Consider the following 17,657-nt stretch of genomic DNA (forward strand, 5'->3'; position numbering starts at 1 on the left):
GAGAGGAGAGGAGGGCCGGAGGGGGAGAACCAGGGGAGAACAAAGGTTCTCCCCCTCCAATGACTGCTAAGATGAAACCCTAACAAAAAGGGGTGAGGGCTAAAGAGAGAGAACTTGTCTTAACACTTTCAAAGATTTTTAAATATTTCCCTGATATGTCATAGAACTGCTAAACCAATAAGAAGAGTTGATGCTTATTGCCCCAATATTTAATTGCGGGTAAGAGAAAATATTTTCCTTTTTCTTTATTTCCTTGGCTACCCCTATTTTCTTGAAAAGCATTATGGATGTGCTAAAGGTAAAACTAGCACAAAATTATAAATGTGTCAACCACGGTCTATGGACCTGACCTCACCCGGCGCAATATCACCAGCCCATTTTGCCAAAGCAATATATAAATAGAAAAGCCTTCCCACCGCCTCATTCTGCAAACGAAAACCCCTAAAACCCAGTCATGGCGTGCACAATCGATTTCCGGTGCCTCGACGAGGGCTTCGGAGGCAAGACCTACAAGCGGAAGCGAGAGGAATCCCAGAATCTGATCAATGAAGCTGCGGCCCCCATGGAGGTAGAAGAGGAGGCGGATACGTGTCCACCTGCGGCGAAGAGATGGGCGGTTGCGTCGGCGGAGAACCCGGACAAGCCTAGCTATAACGTGGTGATATCCGGGACAGTCTCCGGCCGGAAGTGGAAGCAGGCGAGGAAGCAGAGAGCGTCGGCATCGAAGGTGAGCCTGAAGGGCACGAACTTCGAGGAAAGGGACAAGCAGAAGGAGATAAAGAAGGCGTACAAGGAGAGAATAACGGAGCTGAAGGAGGCGATAAGGCAGAACAAGGTGGAGAAGAGGAAGAAGAGGCAGGAGAGGGAGAAGAAGAAGAAGGAGAACATTCTGAGGTCCGGAACCAAACTCCAGAAGATCACCAATCCCAAGACATTGAAGAAGATCACCAAATCCAAGCAGAGGAAGCTCCTCAAGGTTGTTCCCGACGATATACTCAACAAGAGCAAGAGCAAGAACCAGTAGTCACTTTTTTTAAGCTTAATTATGATTTTGTTTGAAAATCTTGCATTTGCTCTTCTCTTGTGATCAACGAAGAACTCGACCAAATATTATGCTAATACGTACGGAGATGAAAGGCTCAATCTTTATATGCAAATCTGGGAAGGAATCAAAAACAAAATAAACATTGAATATTCAATTCATAATTAGAAGCCAATATGGGGAAAAATCACTGTAATAAATGAATTTTGGAAGGAAGAAGACGCACTGTCAAATGTTGTCGAGAACAGAAAAAAACTCCCTGATGTGAATAATTTAGTCTACATGACGAATCCACCTCAAGCATGTAAGTAGTCTCGTGCAGTCGTGCTAATGCAACGTGAAGGACGTTTTTTCTTCATAACAATTCTAATCTTGGTGCTTCAAGCAGAGAATGGGTTCTGTAATCGTTGGCCCGTTTTACAGGAAAATAATTCTTCCTTTTTGGGTGTTTACAAAGTCACCAATAGTCCTCACAGGAGCAAAACCCCCCTCTAAAATGATGGAACCTGCTTGAATCCCTGACTGTAATCTCCCTTGCAACAATCTTTGAAATCAGCTTGATTGCAGCATGACAGTCTGTACAAGCTCGTAGATTCTTCATCACCAGTATGGGCGACCCTTCTGGTGTGCTGATCAGAGCAAATGCAATTGCTAAGCGTTCACTGTGGCTTTTGAGAGACTCTAGTTTGATCTCCTCATCCACATTGTGGAGTACACAGCTTGTGTCAGGCTTGTATCCTTCCTTCTCCATCTGCTTCACCAGCATATCAATCTTTCTCATGATCTCCCCCATCTGTGGGTGGGACTTGTCATTCGCTGAGAATACATGAATCTTATGTTTGATTTCAACCCAGCTATAAGCAGGGGCCTTTTTAACTCCTCGCTCCCTCATTGCCTTCTTCACCATCCCAACACTATCCCACTGACCTGCTGCTGCATAGATATTGGACATGTTAACATAAGGAGCAGCATCCTTGAGGTCTGCCATATTGAAAAGTTGGGCTGCTGCTTTCTTAGCCAATTCTTGATTTTTATGAATTCTACAAGAATTAAGAACTGATGACCACATAATCTCATCAGGCTCGAACGGCATTTCCGCCATCAACTTCTCCGCTTCATCAAACTGTCCACTCCGACACAACACATCAACTATTGACGCATAGTGTAATCCTCTGGGAGCAAGTTTGTAAACTTGAGTCATGGATTTGAAGTATTGTAATGCTTCATCAACGAGCCCACAGTGGCTGCAAGCAGTTAAGACACTCAGGAAGCTAACGGAATCCGGTTGGAAACCTGACTGGATCATCTGATCAAATGACTTAAGAGTGCCTTCACCATCTCCATTTTGTGCGTAAGCTGAGATCAGGGCATTCCAAGTGACTGGGTTCCTATCAGGCATTTCTTGGAAACTTTGAAGTGCATCTTTTAAGGAACCGCTTTTGGCATACATATCTACGACTGCACTTCCACAATATACATTTGATAGAAATCCTGATCTAACTACAAATGAGTGTAACTGTTTCCCTAGTGAGAGTGAAGCTAAATTTGCTGAAGCACTCAAGATGCTTGCAAAAGTGGCCTGGTCAGCACTTACATTGTTTCTATGCATCTCATTGAACAGTTTTAGGCCTTCTTCATGTAATCCCTTCTGAACATAACCTGAGATCATGGCAGTCCATGGAACTGTGCTTTTGTGGGCTAAATTTGCAAATATCTTTTTGGCTTCCTCAAATCTATCACATTTGGCATACATGTCAACTAAAGAATTTCCAACCTGAACTTCTGAATCTGCTGTTAACACAATAGTCTGGGAATGAATTTGTCGACCCATTTCCAAGTCCGAAGTATTGGCTGCTATGCTCAACAAGGTTGCAAAAGGGAATTGCCTCCGATCAAATCTAGTAAACTGTAATTCCCGGAAAAGACCAAGAGACTCTTTCGGTTGCCCATCCCATGCATAACTGGTGATGATTACATTGTATGAAACACAATCCAACTCTGGCATCTCGTCAAAGAGTTTCCTTGCCTCAAGCACACGACCATGCTTCGAGTAGAAATCAAGCAAAGCATTCCCCACAAACACATTCCAAACATTGTTGGTCTTCACCACAAAAGCATGAACTTGCTGCCCAAGTACTATGTCGTCTAACCCAATAACCGCACATAGAACCGCGGCAAAAGTAAAATCTGAAGGCTTGAAGCCAAAATGTTGCATCTCCATAAAGAGCTTTATTGCGTCTTCATTCAACCCATCTCTTGAGAACCCTGTTATCAATGCATTCAAAGTGACAGAATCTCTTTCAGACATTTCCTGAAAGAGTTGACAAGCAAAATCTAAGCGATATATTTTGCAGTAAGCATCAACCAAGGAATTGCAAACCATGAGAGTCGAACCATGTCCCCATTTGATGATTTGGGCATGAACTTGAACTACTTCATTTGCGGTCTCCGAGTCGCTACATCCGGATAGGAGAGTAGCAAAGGTCACATAATCCGGCTCCGTCCCCCACCTACACATCTCAGAAAAAATCTTAAATGCTTCTCGAAATTGATTACACTTCGAGTATCCACCAATTAAGATTGTCCATGTCACTGCTGTACGTTCAACCATTCCATCAAACAACTCTCTAGCATAAGAAAGGTTGCCTGATTTCACATAACCGGAAATCATCATGTTTGTTGAGAATGTATTTTTATGAGGCATTTGATCAAACACCTCACGCGCTTGGGACAATTCACCTCTTTCTAGAATATTCTTGACCAGGAAATTAGAACGGCATGTTTCCGGATTGAAACCCGTCTTAATAATACGGGCATCGATAAAATTTTCAACATTTACAGGCGGATTTGGAGGTGGACACACTCTTAAAGAAGCAAGGGCTTGAAGTGCGTTTGTTCTATATGGTTTCATAGAAAGAAGTTTAAGCTAGACCACCAGACCCCCGCGAAGGAACCCGACCCAATTCTCGGGCCTAGTATGTAGTCCCCTATCAAGCGGGGCCTAGTGGTTGGGTCTTCTTCTAGAAGCAACCAAAACCACCCGACCAACAGAGATGGGTCTTCTTGTTCTCAAAATCAGGCGGTTCTGTTTTCGAGGGGTTTGCGGTGTTGGGGATATTAATGATATGTTTTTAAGGGAAACGTATTTGTTATTGGACGGCTTTTTGTCCCAAAAAAAAAAGAAAAAAAAAGTAGAGTATTATATGGATTAATTTTACATTTTTTCCTAATTTTTGTAAGAAGAGAGATATATACAGAGAGTTGCTGAATAATGCTGATTGCTGAGTGGATAAAGTAGGTTCATTGGTTGGATATGTTTTTTATTCATCATTAGACACCTCACACGAGTCTTGTTTTTTGGCTTACCATTCTCCAGCTGCGTGAATCAAAGACTACTGTAATATGAGTTTATTCCAAATCTCGGCTTAATATATTTAAGTCGGCGGTGTTATAGTTAAATCGCTGAGAAATAAAAGCCACTTTCTACTTTCTAGGCCTATGGCAATTGGCAAGTCCACAACTTGTTGAGAAGAAGCATTTACTGGGGACTTCAATCCTGAAAACTTTCCCCACACAATCTCTATGAGGACAAGTTGTTCTTGCCACATCAAAGCGATTTGATCATATTTTCCCTTTGAAATTGTTTGAACAAAGAGTCTGTAGAGTAACATAGCTTTGAGCTTAAGTATATTATTGAGGAATTTATGCAGTTACACAGCGCAAGTAGAAGCATATATATTCAAATCTACAAGTTGATCAGAAGATCCTTCTATATTTCTAAACAAAGCTTTCCTCTAGTAGACCCCATTCTGATACTCGGGGTCGCAGAATTCTCCTCCAAGATCATCACAAGCCTCGCCTTGGAAAACCCTGCAAAACATAGATACAATTAGTACATAAGTCAAGCCATTGCAGTTGGCATGAATCCTACATTTGGTCTTGAAATATTATATTACGTCTTTGCATCATTGTACTCGAGATATTCTCTCTCAACATTCTCAGAAGCATTTCTTTCTGTGCCGTTTCTGGGCTCTGGTTGGATCCTTACTTCAGGGTATATGTCTGCCAAGCAGGCTTCCCCACCTACAGTTTCGCAGGCTTCTGCAGGAAATACACTGAAGAAAAGAAAAGGAGTTGGATATCATCATCTCTACATGTGACACTGACATCAAACACTAAACTAACTGAGATCAACAACTTTCAACTACTAAGCAGGAAACTACACTATTGATTTCTCAGATTTTGCTTGTAATAGACTGAAAAAAGTCTTTTTTTTTTTTTTTTTCCAAAGCAGGAGAGGGGGAAGATTGAAAAAAGTTAGATGAAAGGTGATAAGAACTTACGAGGTTGCAGAACTGTAATCAACTGTGGTAGTATCATGGGGCACGGGCCGGCCAACGGCAGTTGCTTTGATTGGGGTAAAGCGGGCAGCAAGTGAGCCGGTTAACCTGGGAGGAAAACTGGTGAGTTGGGTAAAGTTCTTGGAGGGTGTCAAAGGGAGAAGAGCCGGAGCAATGCTTAGAGCTGCCTGCATTTTGAGGGGTGTGATGTAATATGGGCTTGAATTTGAAGCGTCGCAAGGGACTTAGTTCTACATATAAAGGATATGTTGGCCTCCACGGTGCAAGATTCTTGCGACTTCGGATAAGGTTACTTCACTTGGTTCACTTTGGGACCATCTAAGAAAAGATATGGATAAGCTTTAGCCTGTTCACATGAATCACATCATGTTGGAGATATTTGTTGATCTCTTGGACTTTTTCTATGATCATGGAAAATATCTTACTTGTGTTGCCTAGTCTATGCACATGTAATGTAATGTAATTTTCATGATGACATTGTCACATTTGTTTTGTGTGTTTTTATTTTTTATTTTTTTGTCAACCTTTCCTTTTCCCGGAGTTGAATAAGACAAAAAAAAAATCACAGATAAGATAAACATCATTATAATTAGTCGTTTGAATTGCGTACAATTTGAGTAATTCTATAGAGAGGAGGTTGCATGGTTTACCTGCCCAAGCAAGTGGCCCCGCACTCCGAGCTGCATGAAACAAATGAGCCATGCAGCCCCATCTCTTGTAAGACTGTCCTAATTGCATGCAATTTGATCAACCCAATTATAAGGGATCTTGATCCTAGATATTAAGATCTAAAACTAACTGCCAAGAGCGTCTTGGAAGGAAAAAACGTATGCAAAGTTATATCTAACCTCCGAAATGATTTGGCCTATGCCAATATTCAGAGAGATTAAATCCATTTCATTGTTGAAAATATTTGTACGAGAGGCATCATTACACCAAAATAAGCACGTTTACAAAGCAAGATACAAAGTACTAGCTTGAGATAGCCACCATAATAAGAAAAGAATACAAGTTTCAGAGACAACAATAATGATCAACCAACCCGTGTCATAATTTCTTTTTTTTTTTTTTTTTGACATACTACTATACCTTCTACCAGACAAATTTCTACCTGTAGTGACATGTATTTAAGCCCAACTGAAAGAGCAAACCTAAAACCTATAATCACATCTGTCTCTTCATAAACTCAACTCTTAAAATCCATACAGGAATCTCCATGAGGCAAGAAGCATCCAATCAGTGAAACGGCACATAATGTCCATCTCATTTGCAAGAGCAGGAGCTGAGATCCCACATTGCCACTGCTGCCGATAACATTTGTCGAGAGTAAATGATAGATGCATTCAAAGGTGTGATTAAAGCAAGTCATGAGAAAACTGTAAGTTAACCCAATCCTTGTCCAAGAATATTGGGGTACCCAGTTAGGCCTTGCTCTCGACCAACCGATGTGCATGACTACAAAGAATGACCAATAGAAGGCAGCGGTTATACCTCAGATTTTAAAGAATGCCTCACACATACTAGATCATCCAGTTTATTGCCATCCATTTTGTATAAGGAGACACCTTGCATTTGTATATATTGATCCTGGGCTTCCTTCCTTAAACTCTCAAAAGGCATGACTTCCCATTTACTGTAATTTGAATATTTCCTGACATCACTCATGTCTGGAGATCCTGAGACACTTCCATTGCTGTCAGGGTCCACGTTGCCCCACACTTTACAACTACCAAACTGACTCAAATCATCCACCTGACCAGCTTGACTCCTCTTTAAACGCAAGGCTGCAGCGTGAGCCCTGCTTATCATATCTCGACTAGGCACATCTGACCAGTCTTGCTTCCTCCTGGATCTCATCGGAGAATGGATCCTAATAACCTGACAGTCATAAACCCTAGTCACTTGGAGATAATAATTGGTGCGTCTGGGCTTGTTCTTTCAGAGGGGAAAGGGAAAGAAAGAAGTAAAAGGAGAAAGGGAGAGTATATCCTTACACCAAGGCATTCTAGAAGCTGGTAGTATGCTCTCCCTTGAAGTGGGTTGTGCCCCTTCCTAGGTGTAGAGAAGTACCGCGTCCTATCAGAAAGATTATGAAATATATGAGCAAAAGTGAAAGGATAGCAACATACGGGATTGCAAGTAGATAAGGAAACCTGCAGCTCATGAGATCCTGATATGTTTAAAGGAATCAATGTAGCCAGAATAGAAGGCAGTGGCCAAAAACAATAACAATAAGTTGAGATACTGATGCAAACACCAAGAAAATAAGCAGGTTTTCAATTGATGATGAACACAGAAAATCGGAATTGAGCTGACCATTCAGTATAACCAGGATCAACAGTAAAACCATATATGTCAACAATGTCACACATGGAGAGGGCTAGTTCTATAGATTTCATTCCAGTTCCTTTGGCACCTCGACGCAGCACAATACCTTGGAAGAGATAAACAGGATTTGGAATACTCTGCAACAAAAGCAATCCAAAATGTTAACAGCGTCTTTAAAGGAGACTTCCAATTAGTGGTTCAGTGTGTAACAAGTGTCCAACAACACCAAAACAAGAACTATGACAATGTAACATGTCAAGGAACTTTATGGAAACAAAATAGTACACACTTTCATCCCAGCAGTTAGGTATTTAGCATGGCAAACTGAAAGAATGTTCTAGCACAGAGGTAGCACAGGTTACACAAATTACAAAACACAGAAGCATAATTCGATCATGCACTCATCTAATCAATGACTCATGGCCTCTTTCTTCGGGTATGCTATAATTATGGCCAATGTTAAATCTTACTAGCTTATACACATATAGCCCTGAACCACCTCCAAGAGATTAAGGAATGTAACAGCCTTCTGAGAGAAGATTTTCACCTTAATCATTGCATTGAAGTCTCTGTGCGTCACGCTTTTAATTATAAGTACCTCACTAGCTGCAGGAGAAAACATTTGTAAGTCACGATACTCTGAGTCATGCACCAACAGGCTTCAGTAACTTTACTAAATAGGGAACCAAAATTAGAGACATATAATATATGACTTGTAGATTTGCAGTGAAAAGATTGAGCAATGATAAGAGATTTTCTGTAGAAGTTGGATGAAGGATAGTCGGAGCTAAGAATCTAGATATTCAAATATATCATAATACATTAATAACCAGCTACAAACAATAACAATGGACAAGACGACACGACAGACTACCATGCCAATGTCGTAAGGCAAGTGCAACACAGCTCTTGTTCCCAAAACATGTTAGAAATAAGAAAGAAAAATAAAGGAGAAATTGCACTGCATAGCATTATTTGTTACGCAACATATAAAAAATTAACTTACTAGATCCATTTAAAATGGGAACCATGTTGCGTGCAGCACCCCTCACTACAAGTCGGAAATCCCTCTTCAAACCAACATACTTGCCATATTTCTATACAACATATAAAACAAGATGAGTAATCTCAAAAACAACTTAAGTGCGACTATCACCTACATTATTATGCTCAAAATCATTTTGGTGACACTGAAAAAAGGAAAGGAGGAAGTATCATAATTGGAGCTCATTGGTGACTCAGACATATCTATGAAAGGATAAGTGAGTAATAGATACTATGTATAGCAAAGTGCTTTCTGAAAAGAAACAAAAAAATGATCCATTTTATCCAAAATCGTTATTTGTTTCTGTCGCGCTAACAGACTCAGCTTTGCCAAGTAACCACCTAATAAAATATGACTAGAATGTGAGCAGAAACGTCACATCCATTGATGAGAGGAAAAAAAATCACCTCGTTAACAGGAGCCTCATTGTCCCGTATAACAGCATCATGACTATCAATCTCTTTCCCAAACTGTGTCTTTAAGAGATCTCCTGAGTTTCCAACAACTGCACATGTGCGGAACTGCCGGGGATGGAAAGGGGGTTTTGCTGGTAAAATCATATTGAGGTGTTCCTCACATAGGGTGCGATTATAACATTTATCTGCTCCCCTGCAACCAAGGAAACAAAGGCATTAAAAAGACTTGATATTCTGACAAACTAAATAAGAAATGACACAAATAAACCAGAACATGTGATTGTTCAGAACCATACAATTGTGCTATCCTTTTCGCTGCATAGTCTAGCCACCCATCAGGCCGAGCATCTAGATACTCTCTTGTCAACACCGTAGTCATGTTACGATACTGTATCCCAAAATCATCAGTACCTATACTCTCCTCAACAAAATAATTACCTAGATAAATAGGGATAATATCTGACCTGTTCCCACAATAGAATCGCCTCACAAACATCATATGTGTACTCCAAGGGCTCATATACCTTAAACTGTGCATTGTACTGCAATTATTATAACTAAAACTATCAGCACTCAGCTGCTTATAGCAAAATGCATCATAAAGAGTGCAAGCAAGAGAGAGACAGACCCAGGTGCTGTTGGTGCCTTCGGGGAATTTAAGAATCAATTTGCAGTGGTCAATAACGTGTGCAGTGAGTCCAAGCCCCTTGTTTGCCTACAACCAATTCCAAGCTTAGTACAGAATTAACATATATGGGCATAAAACATACATAAATAACTAAAATAATAAAAAATTGCACTTCTTTCCTCAAATTTTTTGATTTCACTCGGTAATTCTTTTATCAAATCAGTAGTCATAAAACAAAATATAAACACAAGAAAGTAATAAGCCAACTCCGCTCCAGATCAAAATATATCAAGTTCTCATACGAATCATACTCAACTTGGCCAGTTGAAACTGAAACAATCCGACTACTCCAAAAACATGAACTTTACTTGCCTAAATCTAATCGATCAGCTATAGTTTATACGAAAAGGTAGTTCATAAAAAGAAACCCATGTATCAAAATAGAAGATACAAACAGATGAGAGCATACTTAAGCACGGCTAGTTAAACCCCAAAAGGAATCAGTAACAAAATGGGAACTTCTAAAGAAAAATGTGGGAAGGAAATGATGCCCACCACGCATTGCTGAATACCGGACTGAAATTCTGACAAAACCCGAACTTCTTCTCTGTTGAGATCTGATTTCTGATCACCTGGAAAATCACATTACCAATTTCGGAAAATTAACAAAAAATAGAAGAAGAAAGAAATAGAAAATGTCCAAGCTTGGGATTGCAGAGTAAACGTGATGAAAAGTGAGAAAAACCTGTGAAGAAAGAGGATTGGATTGCAAAAACGAGAAGAGAGAAGATAACAGCAGCGCACACCAGATGGAGAAGTGTCGGTCGTCTGTTGTTGCCGTTGTTCGAGGATGATGCCTTGTGGGCTCTCATCGAGAATAACCAGAAACGCGCGCACACTCAATGGAGGGAGGGAGGGCGTGTGAGAGAGAGAGATTATTTAGCAATGAGAATCTAGCAAGAGGCTTTCTTTTTTCTGTTTTCGGCAAGATGCAAACGACGCCGTCATTTTTATGTGCTAGCCTCTCTCTCTCTCTCTTTCTCTCTCTCAGTTTTCTTTTTCTTTTTCTTTTTCTTAATCTCCATTTATATCAAAAAGTTAAATTACTAAAAAAAATAAAAAAAATTTATATTTTAATATATACTGAAATTTTCAGCTTATTAAAAATAGGATACCTCCTCGGATATTGGGACACTTGTTTCAACCTTGGCAAAGATAAGAAGGAAAAACCGCTTCAATAATCGGCTACTCAAAGTTATGTAATTCTATTATTTGGATTGAAATAAAAAATTTAGAAATATACGAAATGAGTAAAACTTAAAAAGCAACAAAATTTAATAACCGATAATAAAATTATTCCCAATCGTCAGTTGCCTGAAAAATTCTAGGCAATTTGAGGGTGAGAGAAGTTTCTCATTGGTTTCCTTGCCCTTCATTCATACACCTCGCATAGAAACATGTGCTTAGGTCGATGTCCATGAGATAAAGAGTGTCTATCATGAGTTTCGAATGTTGTACTTACAACGTAAACTGCATCAGATTTGGCCTTATGTGCTTATGTGCTCCTACGTTAAGTTGCTTTAATTAATTTTTGTCCAATTATATTGGGGTTGCAGGGAACGACTGTACTTTTCGGATCAAACATAGCACCTTTCTTTAAGCAATATACGAGTGCTGGAAATTACAAGGTATAGGATTCAATACTCCTTTCGATAATATCCTTTTGAGATCAAAGGTTAACCAAGGGTGTCATAAACAGAAGCACCATTTTTATTAACAAAAAGAAGTTTTCAGAGTCTGCATCTAAGTAATCAATAGCGCCGACCTCCTGCCGTCGACAAAAGCACTCGACTCGGTTTCTTCCCCTTCTTCCCCACCTCATTCATCTTGGGTGCATCCAAGGTTTCAACAGATTTTGCTCTGGACATTATGTTAGCAAATGAAGGCGTCCCTGCAGTCTTCAATCCTACAAGACAAAACGCTTCGCAAATCAGAGCACGGAACATGTTCCAGAAACAGATTTCTAACAGCACAACTAGAAAATACAAGAAGCTAGTTTATTATTATACCAATGATCCATCCTTTCAACTAGATAAGTTATGAAGACAAGTGATTGCATAACTTTCAAATCTCAAGCATAAGCACATCCTAGTTGCATTAGGGAAAATACCATTTATACCAGAAGGTTTAGCTGTCACTCCATTGTCCGGCACAGAATTGGGTTCTTGAATTTTCAAAGATGGAGAATCGTGCGCAGCAGCAAAACCAAGCCTTGTAACATTTGAGAACAGTTTCCTCTCCCCAACAAGTGGAGGGCTCGATGATGTCACGGATGAACTTCCCAAAGCTATACAAGGTGAAGATGAGAATAATAAAGAAGTGAACAATTGAATATTATGTACACTGCACTCATAGAGGGGGAAAAAGTAATGCTGCAGCTTAACACAGCCACCAGGAACCCCAGTTGAAATTTACATCCACAAAGCACAAACTTTCTAATTTGTGGGAAGGTCATGAAGATGGACATTAACATACCAATCTTGCAAGATTTTCCTATAGAACCAGTAGGAAAAATATGCTTTCAGGCAAGATAGAGTTTCAGATTCCCAGGGAAAAAAATGTTTACAGAAGCTTATAGTAAACCCCAAAATTTGTGTAATTTTATGTTTTCCAAAGAAGAGAAAGCTTTAAAGGAAAAATATTCACTCTTTTCATCACCCGTAGTATAGTCTGCATATTTTCTAACCAACAATTAACCAGATTACCTTCAAAGTCATCCATGGAAAATGTGGGCGAGTCATCATGAGAGAACTGTCCAAAACTGGGAATTATGGACATGGTATATGCATCGGCAACTTCAGACTTAACTTTCTCCTTTCGTTCCTAGAAATGCAACAATATATAATTTTAAAAGCATGGACCAAGTCATGTTAAACTGCTAAAAATTTCTTGAAAGATCAACTAAACCAACAACACAACAATGCTACAGATTTTCTCTCAAGGTTTCATGTGTGCACGGGTATGTGTGCACAAGAAAGAGGAAAGCACAACACAGTAGAGATTGAGAACAAAGATACCAAATCCTTGCACCATCATAAACTACAAGGTGCATGAAAGCTAAATATGCTGTCCTAAATTCCAGAGATGACCCTAAAATAACGGAACAACACACTTGTGAGGTTTCCTTTGATAAATTGACCACCTTTACGTTTTACATTGACCTACACTAAGCTCCTTACCTTATGACTTTTCATGTTAAAAAAATTAATATATCTAGAATATTAGCAGGGTAAATGGCTGTATAATGGAAATGTATTCATTTAGTCTAGCATAGAATAAAAAAGAGTTTGATTAAGTGCAAAAAACATAAGCATGACACAGAAAAAGATATAAAACCTTCTTGGCAAGTTGTTTCCTCTGCTTTTCACGCTTCTTTATTTCATCCATGAATGGGTACAGTGCATCTGGAGGCAGCATCTCACTCAGATCAATTTCACAAAGCTGGGAGAGAAGAAGAAAAAAAAAAAAAAAACAGAGAGAGAAAAGAAAAGAAATAAGGTGGCTAACAATAGAAATAAGCAAATAAAATGAATATTTAAAATAATAATAATAATAATAATAATAATAATAATAAAAAGGTACCTGAAATGTTGTTGTTAAGGAAAAATGACTTAGGTACCGATAGCGCCTCCTAATGGCCTCTGACTGAGTGACCGTCTCCAACTGTAAAATCCTTCCACTTATTCTGCAATTAAAAACTTGAGTCAAAAAGCCACCTATATAGACAAAAGTAAGCAAAAATAGTTTAGACTTCAGCGACATCATATTGTAATTTCTAACTATTTTCAGCTTAATATGCCCATGAAGAAATCCTTACAAATTGCTTTCCTATGTAGTATACCAGTTTGTTGTATTTCATCGTGAGCTCCATCAAGGACAGTGGGACAGATACTTTATAGGTCCGTATACAACAATAGGAGTTTTAAATTAAGAAGGGTCGATAGAATACAATAGGACCTCACTTTGCAAATGCAAATAAAACTACAAAATTTCATTTAGTGCTTCTTTCCAAACACACTTTCTATTTTATTTTATTTTTCTCTTTGGGTGATTTTTGTGGTTTTTTTTTTTTTTTTTTTTGGGGGAGGGGGGGGGGGTGGTTGGGGTGGGGTGGGGTTGTGTGGAGGATTCGAAAAACTCTTGATAATATTTTTAAACTAATTTCCAAACGCTCACGCTCCTAATCATATAGGAAGGAATTTAATTCAGTTTTTTTCAAACCTGTGTGGAAGCATATCATAACTCCCATAATGTTGTACAAGACACCTCATGTTTAAGGGATGAAGAATGAAGTGCTGACCATCAGCTGCCTGAAACATACACAAGCAACTATAACAAAGGTCAAATATCATAGAATCAGATGAAAAAAAAACGTAGGATCAGCACACATGATTAATGATAAATGAGACCAAACAGCCATTAGTAACTTTGAAAGGGCAGTAAAAGGAGCATAAACAGAAACCCAGCTAAAGGTATCATTGCCAGTACTATCAATGACAATCTAAGGTTCTCACTAGTATCAGCTAGTCAAAAATCTTCGCTATGGTAACTGGCATTTGTAAAACCAACAATTGCAAGTGAGAAACACCTTTCCAGTTAGAGCATTTTAGTCATTCACAAAAGGTTATGATAAACAAAGCACCTCTTGCTTTGTGATAAACTAAGTCCTTACACAAATAGAGAAAACAATTAGATGCAATTACTTGCCTTTTTACCCCACTTTCCCCACACTTGCACAGTAATATTATAATATTATTAATGATAGAAGATCCTGCAGATGTTCAAGCCTTAATGCAAGAGAAAACATGAAAGCTACTAACTCTGTAAATCATGAAAGCTAGATTTATAAAATCTAGCACGTAAATTGTAACAAGTTACTAGTTCCATACCATATGCCCCACAGCATGTACCTAATTCACTATACAACTAATTAGTCTATATTTGAAACATTTCTTTTCTTCACTGATAGATAAAATTTGAAAACAAAGGGAGAAGAAAAGGATATGAGAATATCAGTAACCTGGTAGAAATTGTATGAATTGTTGTCATTTGCATCTCCAGAGTCATTTGAGTGCCTTTGCAGATTCTTTTCATCATATGAAGAAGATAGAAATGTGTCTTGCCCTTCCAACAATTCATTCTCATCAGCTGTTTGATCCAACCGAGCCCCTTCATTTGACTTATCCGATATAAAATTACCAGACCATTCAATTTGTTCATTTACATCAGTAGATAGAGTTCCACGTCCAAAACCACACGCCTCATAATCAGTATGAGTAGCATATGTAGTTGATGCATATACATGAGATGCAGCCTGAGAATCAGAAATTTTACATGATCTATTGCTCTCACAAGCCCGGTGATCATTCCAATACTTCTTCCTCTGTTCTAATTGCTCCATTGCTGCACACACATATGGAAGCTTCTCTAAGTCATTCACGAGCCCTGAATCTGCTCTTGCTAACCAACCATCTAGATCGGACATTGCTTTTCTGACTGAGAGATCTACATCTGAAGTAAATGTAAACTTAGAAAAGGGATCGCAGATTTCATCGTTGCAACAAGGCACGATATCCATGTCTTGTTTGTTTTTATACGACAATGTGATTGAACCCTTTTGTCGAGTCAAAAGCATTAACTCAATTTTATCACCAACACAATATTTCTTGACATCCTCAATATAGATGGTGTATAAATCCTTTGGTGATATCATCACAAAACATAACGGACATCTTTTCCAGCTGTCACCTTTATGATCCTCCTTTCCCATTAACAAGTATTGCAGAATACATGGGAAACAAAATATGTGGCCGCATGAGGTTATTTGTGGACATAGAGGATACTCCAAACAAATTGGACACTGCACTGGAAATGGGGTTGAATACCTAACACATATTATATCCTCCCACCTTAACATTTTATCTGGATCCATCGATTCCGGCGTATAATTTCCTGAATCTAACACCATGAATTTGTAATTTGCCTGGAGAAATAGATCTTTGTTGTATGGCTTCGTCTTCCGCTGCCTTCTTGGTGCAGGAGCCCTTGGTTGATGTTGAGGACAAGGAATGGGGTCATAATGAAAATTCAGCAAGTGGTTAGCATTAGTCAACTGGGCTTTTCTACCTGCTGAATGCATAGCGCTTCCATGGGAACTTAAAGACCCCATACTTTGATGGTTTTGAGGAGAAACAACGGTTCCTGACATCTTCCCCATTGACTGGGCTGATCCGACCCCTTGTCCACCTGAGTGACACTGGGAATTCTTGTCACCATATTGGTGAGGCAAAGTCTCCTTACCACTTGGTGTCTCTAATTCAGTCACCTAGAGAACAGGGGAAAAAAGGAAAATGCCCAATTTCAGCTTTTCCACAATCACTACAAAAGATTAAAACAGCCCGAACACTGCTTGTGAGTTTACCACTGCTTCCAGTTTCCTGGTTGTTCCTAAAAGCATACTAGACCAACTGGCTACTGGTCACACCTCACAAAGAGGCCTATTCTACATACGCATTGTACAATAACACACCTTTCATAGAGACAAAAGTTCAAAATACGAAAATCAAATCAAGTATACCTTTTTGGAAGATCCACAAGAATCTTCTGCAGCTGCAGCCAACGGCCCTGACATATACAGTTAATTACACATGTTAAAAGCACAAACGTGTAGCACTCACATATCACACCCCATCAAGCAGATGGAAACTACTCACAGAGACTCAAACCCCCTTACCCAAAGAAAAACTGAAAGTACAATGATTAGTAAAAGATAGAACTCTGACATAGGTTCGGTTCTAATCAAAAGCAATTCTACTCTTCCCATTACCGAACTAGGGAACTCAAATAAACCGGCGCAAAAAAAGACCACCAATAGATAAACCAGCTTAAAATTTTGGTTTTTTTGAATTTTATGTTCTTTATTTCATAGGATAACCATTTAAGTTGTGTAAAAAGAAAACAATCTTATCTGCTGACACTCTTCAGCTCAATTCAGTAATTTAATTCCCCCTCTTAAATCACAGAGAACAAGCCCGAAACACATAATTTCCCTTTGCTTTGGACAAGTCAAAACACTTTCAGAAATTATAGGGTTTGTTTCAAAACAAGAATCAAAATAGTAATTAAGCAAAAGATTTGGGAATTTTTTTCACCTGAATTATTGTGGGGCATAGAGATAGGAGATTGAGAGTCGGAGATCCGAAGTGCTCTAATTTGGGGGGAAAGAGAGGACGAAGATTGAGATTGAGATTGAGATTGAGAGTGTATTGCGGTTCCATGTTGAGAATTAGGGTTTGGAGGGAGTGCAGAGGAGGAAGACGACGTCGTAGAACCTTGGGTATTGTTGGGCAAGATGGACATGAAAATCTGCGAAGGTACTGTGAGATGGTCGGTGCGCGCGGTGGTTCAGCAATTACGCTTTCTCACTTCATTATTCCCACGCGTTTTTTATATGCTAAAACGATCCTTTCTTCTTTGGGCATCTCCCGCATCTTACACCGAATATCGTCGGTTCGGGGTTGGGCCTGCCAGGGCCCCTAGCTCCAGTTTCCTGATTTGTCAATTACACCCCATTTTGATTTTTCGTTCGGGGTTGGGCCTGCCAGGGCCCCTAGCTCCAGTTTCCTGATTTGTCAATTACACCCCATTTTGATTTTTCGTTCGGGGTTGGGCCTGCCAGGGCCCCTAGCTCCAGTTTCCTGATTTGTCAATTACACCCCATTTTGATTTTTCGTCTATAAGAATAAACTTATATATATATATATATATATATATATAA

At 39.2% G+C, this 17,657-nt stretch overlaps 5 protein-coding genes across 7 annotated transcripts; 1 reads left to right on the forward strand and 4 right to left on the reverse strand.

Moving 5' to 3' along the window:
- Positions 1–328: 328 nt before the first annotated feature.
- Positions 329–1,199, forward strand: LOC132183025 (uncharacterized). Its single transcript, XM_059596416.2, has one exon. It carries the CDS (start codon positions 455–457, stop codon positions 1,022–1,024), a length of 570 nt encoding a protein of 189 aa, XP_059452399.2. The 5' UTR covers positions 329–454; the 3' UTR covers positions 1,025–1,199.
- Positions 1,200–1,361: 162 nt separating this feature from the next.
- Positions 1,362–4,190, reverse strand: LOC132183017 (Pentatricopeptide repeat (PPR) superfamily protein). Of its 2 annotated transcripts, XM_059596405.2 has the most exons (2): positions 3,437–4,190; positions 1,362–3,307 (listed from the first exon to the last, which is right to left on the reverse strand). In XM_059596405.2, exons 1-2 carry the CDS (start codon positions 3,951–3,953, stop codon positions 1,500–1,502), a joined length of 2,325 nt encoding a protein of 774 aa, XP_059452388.2. In that variant the 5' UTR covers positions 3,954–4,190; the 3' UTR covers positions 1,362–1,499. The 2 variants fall into 2 exon arrangements, with proteins under 2 accessions (XP_059452388.2, XP_059452387.2); XM_059596404.2 differs by having other exon boundaries at positions 1,362–4,190.
- Positions 4,191–4,700: 510 nt separating this feature from the next.
- Positions 4,701–5,670, reverse strand: CCL (CCR-like protein). The gene is made up of 3 exons (XM_059594228.2): positions 5,386–5,670; positions 4,999–5,157; positions 4,701–4,912 (listed from the first exon to the last, which is right to left on the reverse strand). Exons 1-3 carry the CDS (start codon positions 5,574–5,576, stop codon positions 4,837–4,839), a joined length of 426 nt encoding a protein of 141 aa, XP_059450211.2. The 5' UTR covers positions 5,577–5,670; the 3' UTR covers positions 4,701–4,836.
- A 617-nt stretch (positions 5,671–6,287) lies between these two features.
- On the reverse strand, positions 6,288–10,848 carry MGP2 (MALE GAMETOPHYTE DEFECTIVE 2). Its single transcript, XM_059594227.2, has 11 exons — positions 10,566–10,848; positions 10,376–10,452; positions 9,821–9,907; positions 9,657–9,734; positions 9,489–9,580; positions 9,184–9,385; positions 8,738–8,828; positions 8,279–8,337; positions 7,720–7,868; positions 7,398–7,479; positions 6,288–7,281 (listed from the first exon to the last, which is right to left on the reverse strand). Exons 1-11 carry the CDS (start codon positions 10,690–10,692, stop codon positions 6,889–6,891), a joined length of 1,437 nt encoding a protein of 478 aa, XP_059450210.2. The 5' UTR covers positions 10,693–10,848; the 3' UTR covers positions 6,288–6,888.
- Positions 10,849–11,449: 601 nt separating this feature from the next.
- On the reverse strand, positions 11,450–17,354 carry LOC132181143 (RING/U-box superfamily protein). 2 transcript variants are annotated; one of them, XM_059594229.2, is made up of 9 exons: positions 17,032–17,354; positions 16,458–16,504; positions 14,901–16,205; positions 14,102–14,190; positions 13,463–13,565; positions 13,217–13,321; positions 12,586–12,703; positions 12,000–12,167; positions 11,450–11,786 (listed from the first exon to the last, which is right to left on the reverse strand). In XM_059594229.2, exons 1-9 carry the CDS (start codon positions 17,237–17,239, stop codon positions 11,632–11,634), a joined length of 2,298 nt encoding a protein of 765 aa, XP_059450212.2. In that variant the 5' UTR covers positions 17,240–17,354; the 3' UTR covers positions 11,450–11,631. The 2 variants fall into 2 exon arrangements, with proteins under 2 accessions (XP_059450212.2, XP_088372293.1); XM_088516167.1 differs by having other exon boundaries at positions 11,991–12,167; positions 17,032–17,353.
- Between the last annotated feature and the right edge of the window lie 303 nt (positions 17,355–17,657).

Source organism: Corylus avellana, chromosome 5 (genome assembly GCF_965113065.1).
Source record: "Corylus avellana chromosome 5, dhCorAvel1.hap1.2, whole genome shotgun sequence".
NCBI classification, from domain to species: Eukaryota; Viridiplantae; Streptophyta; class Magnoliopsida; order Fagales; family Betulaceae; genus Corylus; species Corylus avellana.

Bases quoted from the DNA above. Each gene is read 5' to 3' on its own strand.
- LOC132183025 (XM_059596416.2), top strand. From the start codon at position 455: ATGGCGTGCACAATCGATTTCCGGTGCCTCGACGAGGGCTTCGGAGGC.
- LOC132183017 (XM_059596404.2), bottom strand. From the start codon at position 3,953: ATGAAACCATATAGAACAAACGCACTTCAAGCCCTTGCTTCTTTAAGA.
- CCL (XM_059594228.2), bottom strand. From the start codon at position 5,576: ATGCAGGCAGCTCTAAGCATTGCTCCGGCTCTTCTCCCTTTGACACCC. The intron at 5,158-5,385 runs GTAAGTTCTTAT...TCTTTTCTTCAG, and splicing joins GATTACAGTTCTGCAACCTC to TGTATTTCCTGCAGAAGCCT. The intron at 4,913-4,998 runs GTAATATAATAT...TATGTTTTGCAG, and splicing joins GAGTACAATGATGCAAAGAC to GGTTTTCCAAGGCGAGGCTT.
- MGP2 (XM_059594227.2), bottom strand. From the start codon at position 10,692: ATGAGAGCCCACAAGGCATCATCCTCGAACAACGGCAACAACAGACGA. The intron at 9,908-10,375 runs GTGGGCATCATT...AATTGGTTGTAG, and splicing joins CCGGTATTCAGCAATGCGTG to GCAAACAAGGGGCTTGGACT. The intron at 8,338-8,737 runs GTAAGTTAATTT...TTTCTCCTGCAG, and splicing joins TCCCATTTTAAATGGATCTA to CTAGTGAGGTACTTATAATT.
- LOC132181143 (XM_088516167.1), bottom strand. From the start codon at position 17,239: ATGTCCATCTTGCCCAACAATACCCAAGGTTCTACGACGTCGTCTTCC. The intron at 16,206-16,457 runs GTATACTTGATT...CCTGTTCTCTAG, and splicing joins CTTGTGGATCTTCCAAAAAG to GTGACTGAATTAGAGACACC. The intron at 13,566-14,101 runs GTTTGAAAAAAA...TTTTAATTGCAG, and splicing joins TATGATATGCTTCCACACAG to AATAAGTGGAAGGATTTTAC.